Source organism: Diadema antillarum, unplaced genomic scaffold (assembly GCF_040938485.1).
Source record: "Diadema antillarum isolate AM-2024a unplaced genomic scaffold, OU_Dant_1.0 scf00000139, whole genome shotgun sequence".
Classification (NCBI taxonomy): domain Eukaryota; kingdom Metazoa; phylum Echinodermata; class Echinoidea; order Diadematoida; family Diadematidae; genus Diadema; species Diadema antillarum.
This window is the reverse complement of record NW_027271028.1, coordinates 3,393,755-3,401,933: the sequence shown is the minus strand read 5'-3', so window position 1 is coordinate 3,401,933 and position 8,179 is coordinate 3,393,755. Positions and strand designations below refer to the sequence as shown.

Genomic DNA, 8,179 nt, shown 5'->3' with positions numbered 1-8,179 from the left:
TCTGACCAAAATGAAGTTTAATTTTTCTCATGGTTCACATTAACTGATGCATCATATCACAATCTTGCAGCTTTTTACTGAAATTTGCTTTGCATTTCAATGAAACACAGAATGAATTTGTCATAATGGTCTTGCCCTGCTCTCTCCCTTTCTCTTTCTCTCTTCTTATAATTAATATATAATATATATATATATATATATATATATATATATATATATATATATATATATATATATATATATATATTATATACATTAACATATTTCAGGGAGAGTACTTAAGCATACGTAAGCAGATAATTAGGAGTTTATGTATCAAAGCTGTGAGGAGATATTGTTGAAGAAAAGCATTACATACAACCACAGAATCAAGTACTGTTTAAATATTTTGAGCAGAGCACTACACGCATACAAAACAGAAAAACGGAACAAACAAAAGCAACAAACAGAATGAGGAAAGTGACCGTGAGATGGTCAGGAAAATTACTTTTGATTTTCAAAATTTCTTTTAAAAAGAGAGCGATGGCAGACATATTCTGTCGTCAACGTTCCTGAAATTGATTTTAAAAAAAGTTGCCTGACTTCATCATAGATTGTATACTCATAAACCTGAGAAAAAACAACAAACTGTTGGGTTTTCAGATTTCATTTTGATTTCCCAATAGCAACCAGATTTTTCACGACTCTTTCACATCATTACACCACAAACTCCTACGCCCCTGCCAAAAAATAGGCATATATTTCACAATTGGCATGAGACCCTGGAATAAACTCTGCATGTCAAACACGTTGGGCAGCAATAATATGTTTTTGTACGAGGGATGCATAGATACTGGTATACATTGATATTAATATACATAAAGCTTGGTATTAAACCTGGATGACACACTGCACATACTGACATGTATATACTTCAGCATTAACTGTAAACTCAAAACAAATACACATTTAACAAGTAAAACTGATCATCATATACTCACACCCTGATAAAATATCAATCACTGAAACCCTTTAAACAATCAGAAAACTCAAATACAAATGTAAATTCTAAATCTGCGAAGACATTGTCATCAACTCCGTAAGTCTGTAGTTTATGTGTTTGTGTGTATTCTTGTCCCAGTTGACGTGTGAATGCAAACATACCTACTTGCATACAACCATACAAAAATACACAATCAAATATATTTGATTTTTGGCAAACTGTATAAAATTATGGAAAGATACGCCTACGTTCTTTCTTTCTTTTTTGACATTTACTTAGAACTGCAAACACTCTCCTGATTATTTTGTTTTCACTGAATTGACCCGACACTCTGATGCAAGAGAGTTGCAAAGGCGCAAAAAGAAGTACTTTCCGAGACATCTCAAAGAGAAGTGAATGCAAATGATGCCAAAGTTATATACACACCACTCTCCCACCGCTTTCCTCCCCAGATATGCATAGGAAAAAACCACTAGCTGGTGGTCGACTCTGGTCAAGTCAATGGGCTTGACTTCATGATCGAGGCAAGAATTGCAAAAGGAAAGTGCTGTTGACCTGTGGTCTGTGCTCTGTCCACTGGCTACTTGTGGCAGGAAAAAGGCTTTTTTTTTGTCCACCTCTGCTGCAGCCGGTATTCTGTTTGGAGAAGAGGCTGCTTCATTTACATCCTTTTCATGCACATTTCATAAGTTTGGTTTCCTGTACAATGCCATCACATGGCGGTGGGACACCACAGCATCATAATGAATGCAATCTGAATCTCAAGATATAAAATGTGAAGAGTTTGTTCAATGCCTCTGATTTATACTGTTCAAATTTTGTTGGCAGTTTTTTGTTTTTGTTTTTCTTTTGTTTTTTGGGCCATGGAACAAATGTGCAGGCTAAATGGAGAAACCAAGTTGCTCGTGACTCTCTAAGGAGAGATATCATGAGAAACGCCTACTTGAGCAAAACGTCTGATGACAGGATTTTCTAACATATGCTGGTATTTTCTACTGTGTTGCAAGACAATTTTTAACCCAGATACGCAACATCTTCTGAATTTTATCGAGTACTGGTAAGACAAATATTCCTATTAGCTTTCCATTTCAGTTCAAGACATTTTGTGGGTGTCATGAATCTTTAGTTGAGTGTCTCCTCTGTTGGGGGCTATTGGTGATCATCCCCTCTGGTAGCAGGATGTCATCAGATGCAGCCCGTTGTCGCCATGACGATGCTGATGAGAACACTGGCCTCTGTCTGGATGATGATGATGATGATGATGCTGCCATGGTCCTGCTACCCTCTACAGAGCTCACCTGGCGCTTGACTTCCCCCACCTGCCCAGCAGGCGGTTTGACACTGCTCAGAGATGTTGACGCCCGTTTTGTTCCATACACTGAGGAAGAATTCTTCTGCAAATGGCTTTTCTTTGGAGGCCTGGTCTTGTACAGCATGGATGACACCGGGGCGGTTGGTGGGACAGCTTGTACAATGGATGGAGAGAAAGTGCTCCCTCTCTCCTTTTCCCCTTTTCCCTGAGACTTCATCTGTCCATACAGGGTGTGCGCCCTGGTCATCTTGGGGATAGGCATGCTGTTGGGTGCCTTGTCAGGCAAATTGGGGAGTTCATCTCGGCTGTCTTCCATTATGCTGACTGTTGTAACCGTCTGGTGGGGGACTCTGCCCTCTCCCTGGGCCCGTTTGGAGGAGGTAGATGGAGAGGAAGGAAGACCTGGAGAAGATGGGGAAGAGGATGGGGATCCCTTCCTGGAGTGAATGACAACATGCTTGTCAATAACAAACTTTGGCTGCACCTCATCCCTACCACCTTCCCTGCCACCATCCCCGCCCCCACTCATGGCGCTCATGTCGTACACCTTCGGGGCTGTTCCCTGGGGCGGCATCCTTTTTGAGGTGCTGCCTGCTCCCCTGGACTTGGGGAGGTAGGCATGTTTTGGTGGGGGCGGTGGTATGTACGGCTTTATTGTGACTGGCTTTTTCGGCAGAGAAGACTGCGGCTTCACAGTAGTCTCCTCCACAGGAGTTTGCACGGGTATGTCACTGTCACTGTCAATTTCATCCAGCTTTTTGTTCTCCTCAGGCTTCTTGTCATCTTGGATACTTTCCTCCGTGGAGACCTCATCCTGCGGCACGTTTGACTTTCTCCTTCCAGCGAGACTAGCCCTCCTTAGGTCCCGTGGCCTGACTGATGGGAGAGGTGTTGGTGAGTAGAACTCCTCCAGAGTTAGTCTGGTGCCTTCCCTGGCAGGTCTGTGTGGCAGGACCGGTGGATTCATCAGTTTTGTCGATGATGCTGCTGGCTGTGATGTGTCTTCATCTTCATCACTCTCCATGGTGATTTCCACCTGAAAATATGGGGGCATTAGAGCAAAAAACACCTCATCAGTTTAGATTATTGGGAGTCTTACCTTGGCTTGTATGTTTGTTTGACAAATTGCTGATGGGGGAAAACATGATTAAAACAAAACATGAGCAATAATCTCAACATATATGAAAACTTGCAGATGTTTGAACTGATTCTATCACTGCAACTCATTGCGCTGAACCTTGAAAAGAAAGTTATATATCATCAAATTAATACATCATCTGCATTGCTTGTTCTTCTATGACTGCCGAAAAAAAGTGTTCCAAAATGGCATCTGACTCAACACAACTTACAACAGACTTTTGCACTGAATTGGAAAGTTCCCCACAAGTTTCTTTTCTATTTCCACTTTCATTAAATTTCCCTTGGGCAGCATCAAGTCAGTCCGTTACGAATGAAAATAGCAAAGGCAAATAAGTCACTCATATCAGGTGACACAGCTATCGGGGTGCTGCAGTCGGTGGGTTGGACTTACCTCTTCCATCAAGTCGAAAGGGTGATCAGAGCCTCTCGTCTGCCCTCTGGGTGCAGATCCCTTACCCTCATCCTCCTGATCCTGTCCATCCTCAGTACTGGCCACACCCACATCATCCTCATCAGTTTCAGTTGAGCCATCTGAATCTTCCTCTATGGGTTGCCATGCTGGAGGGGAAAATTTGGGAAAAAATGCTTGGGACTTTTTTTATCTTCTTTCAGAGTGCATAAATTAATTTAGGTAGTTTTTTTCTTTTTTTTGGGGGGGGGAGGGGACAAAAAGATGGATAAGACAAACAGAAAGATATATAGAGAGGGGAGAAGACTGACAGGGGAGGGAGGAGGGAGGAGAGGTTGGGGCAGAGGAAAAAAAGAGCAGTCCATTTTTGAGGATCAAAACATGGCAGGTAAAAATTATGTGAACCATCAATAACAATACTACTGAGTATATGCAAAAAACAACAAACAAACAGATGGCAAACACATTATCAGAGCAACAGACAGACTGAAGCAAAAACATACATAGATAGATTGAAAACAATACAACACATCAAATCAACAGAACCTAGCAAAAACTCCACTAGAAATTACACTTGAGAAATGATTTCCACTTTAAGAGAAAGTCCACTGCATGGTCAAATTGACACTTAAAAAAAGTTAAGTTAAAACAACAGGTAAAATGGTTAAAAAAAAAACTATATAAAATTGGGACAGAAGAATAAGGGGCTTACAGAATATCCAGTTGCACCATCAGATGATTTAGCTAAACCGAGATATTATTCCCAACCTCATTATGCAGATGAGATAAGGCACTAATGTCATCACACAGCAACTCTCCCATTTTCTTGTACAAACATAACATTACAGAAATAACTTTAAAGAGGATGGGGCTACGATTTAACAATAACAACCAATCTCCTTTATAGTCCTCACAACTGAGTTACTACAACTCTACTACAGATTTGTTTGTTTGATTGGTTTTTGTTTCTGTATTCTTTTATCATTTTAATACAAAATAATATCATCAATAATATTTTTCAATATTATGGACAACAGGATATAAAGTGTTATAAACATAACTTGCAAATCTATTATCAACGATGATTATCAATGTCAAATAAAAGGAATTTGATGTGAATGACAAACCATCTTGGGGAAATTTTGCTTCAAACAGGGAATTTCGGTAGTGTTTATCATGCATGGAAGATGTGAAGTAATGATGTTATCTCATCTAATTTGCATATTTTGTGATTAGCACCACTATCACTGTTTCATGACAAAATTTGAAACTCGAAATTCGGTCACTTTCTCATTTCTTGATCAATTTCAAAAGAGCTTTTACCATTCTGTCTCTTTAAGTTGACTCTAGTCTTTTGCACGAGCCTGTAAACACGTAGTTTGGCATTTCAGTTTAAACACACTTGATCGACATCCGTAGATCTTCTCTGTTCAATGTTTTTTTCCATTTTCGTCATCTCCTTGGCATATCTGAAGTCTACAAAGGTGGACGATGTCATTAGTCCAACCAACATCAATAGATAAATAGACCTAATGGTATAGATGTCATGTTGGCCATTCCTGGTTTTTGTTTGTCGCTGTTGTTGTTTTTTTGTGCCGATTCTATCCTTGCTATTAAAATATTCATCTTCTGTTTCAGACTGAAATGCAAAACATCCATAACCCAACTATAATCATGTGAGGCTTAAAATACAAAAACACAGAAAACAAAACACAATAACAACAACAACCCCCTCCCAACCTATGGATGAAACATAATGTGGGATCGCCCACTTGCGACAGGGGGGTTACCCTGTGGGCACATTTCATATTCAGTGTCCGTATTTCCTGTAATGTAGGGAAGTAGGCCATGCAACATTCACCATTTCTGGGTTAATCACTTCTCACACAATTGTCAGATGAAACTCATGAAAGTGTAACATGTAATCAGATAAATTATTAGAGAGAGAAATAGCAAGAAACAGACTAATAAGAGTAATGGAGGAAATGATGTCAGAGACAGGAAAGAAATAGCAGTTTTCATTACTGGTCAATAATTCAGTATGATACAGAGTGAAAAGCCACTCCATTTCAAGTCTACTCTTAGTAAATAGAGTAAAAACAAGCAGTCATCCCTTCTGGAAAGAACACAGTGTCACACAATGTAAAACACAATGTGAAACACAATATGAAACACAGTGTGGACACATTGTGAACACAGTGTGAAATTTCTTCATGCTGTTCAATTCGAGCATTTTAACAGTGTGAACACATTGTGAATCATCAATTCAGTGTGAAAGAGGGCATTTCTATGTGAATACCCTGTGAAAAAACAGACCACAGTGTGGAGTAATCTTCACACTAGTAAATTTGAGTGTTTTCACATAGTTGACTATGTGGACACAGTGTGAACACACTGTAGCACACTGTGTTCTTTCCAGCAGGGATAGTCTTAGAAGTTTAATTGAAGTCAAACAAAACTTCCTTTTTTTCAGATAAGAAGTATTAACCAGAACCAAAGATACATTGACTTATCAGATGAGGTAACACATCTTACAAATCACCCAAGCAGTTTGTGTATCAAGTGCCACAAAGAAAAAACAACAATTGTTGTCATGGATAGTTATCATTTTTACGTTAGTGAAATTCTACTAGTGGTTTGATGTATCAGCTTTTAATATTTTTGTATAAAAAAAGAGGAAATTTAGTGAAAGTTTGGGTCAATGGCAGGTCAATTTGCACCAAAAAACATCAAATTTTATATGCTGTTGTGACATATATAACTATTTTATGCAAACGTCTAAAACTTCAGAATTTCATAACCTTTGTTTCATTTATATCTTTGAAGTTTTTCTAATTCTGTTAATTTGATTTTCCTCTGTTGATACAACCCAATTATGAACTCTTGAGAGGTGTTTAACTGAAAACGGCAGCTCAAGTTGGATGGTAGTACTTCTTCTGACCCAATGTTCTTTCAGCTCATTCCTTAACCTTTGAAGACTAGTAACCAGTATACTAAGGCAGGTGTCTATGGGAAGTGCATGTAATAGCAAAATCAGCTCGCCCCACTATGGGTTAAAGATAATAACCTAAGTAATCCTACAATCAGTTTGAGCAAAATTATGACCCCTGCTAGCTAAACAGCAATGCATCCTATTTTAGGACAACCATCAAGTAAGCACTTAAGAGAGTTTGCAATAAAACTCCACACAAACATTGTGTAATCATTTAATCATGATCATAAACTGAAGGCAGTGATACAATGATCATGAATCAGCATGTTAAAAGGATGCTAAGAATGTATATTCTGTACAAAAGACCCTTTAATATGATGTTGTGTTAGGATGGCCTTTGATTCATAAAGTGTCCTCCATATATGTTAAGACAGCCATGTTGCTTCCAATGTGTTCTGAATGTGATGATGCATTTGCTATGACAGAACTGTAACAGCATCTGAGTGTAGCAAGCAGTGGGGGGGGGGGGGGGGAACTCTGTCCAGGAGAGCACGGTGAGACACAGGCATCTGGTCAAGTGGCCGGCCACGCGGACCTCGGCCAGCAGACTCTGACCACAGAGTTACACGGAGCTGATCATATTGCACGAGCATTCTGTAACAAACCTTGCGTGACTTCCTTGGTGTCCATTCTTTTGAATCAAAGACAAAAAATCAGACAACAAGACACACTGTGACAGGCAGCAGCTACAACAATGGATTTTTTATTTATTTATTATTGTGCCTCACTCAATTGGGGATAATAAACAAAATTCGTGCAACCTGCCTGCAAATTAGGGGGAATATGCAGCTCTGTTGCTGTGTTCCTGATTGCAGTAGTTATTAAATGAATGATTTAAAAAAAACATTTTAAGCCTACTAATGCTCCTCCCTTCTAGCCGCGAGCATCCTCTACCCCCACCCACAGGGGAAAAAAAAATATGTGCAGCCTGTCTGCAAATTAGGGGGAATATGCACCTCTGTTACTTTGCTTGTCATTGCAGTAGTTATAAAATGAATGATAAAAAGATTGAGGCCTACTAACGTTTCTCCCATCTTACTCCTAGCAGCCTCCCCATCACCCATCCCCCCCCCCCCAGAAAAAAAGAAAGACCCTCCTAACAAAAAACTGACACTGACTGAGGACTAAAGAAAAAATCATTGTTAAAGGAGAACGGAAGTTGAGACAGGGGGTAAGAACTGAGATAATACACAACAGAATAACAAAATATTAATGAAGACAAACTGGAACAATGGGAGGGCTAAGGCTTCACTATAATGGTCATACAGCTGCACACAAAAAAAAAACCCAAAACAGGGCAATAAAAAGCACCGATGAATAGGAAACTGGTAGGAAATATGAACA

General features: G+C 39.4%; 1 protein-coding gene across 1 annotated transcript in view; it reads right to left on the bottom strand.

Moving 5' to 3' along the window:
• Positions 1-2,094: 2,094 nt before the first annotated feature.
• LOC139721148 (uncharacterized) overlaps positions 2,095-8,179 on the bottom strand; it is a 177,684-nt gene continuing 171,599 nt past the window's right edge. The window contains exons 12-13 of the mRNA XM_071632479.1: positions 3,826-3,992; positions 2,095-3,330 (exon numbers count right to left, since the gene is read on the bottom strand). Coding sequence (XP_071488580.1) covers positions 2,095-3,330; positions 3,826-3,992 — 1,403 coding nt within the window. The remainder of the gene's footprint in view (positions 3,331-3,825; positions 3,993-8,179) is intronic.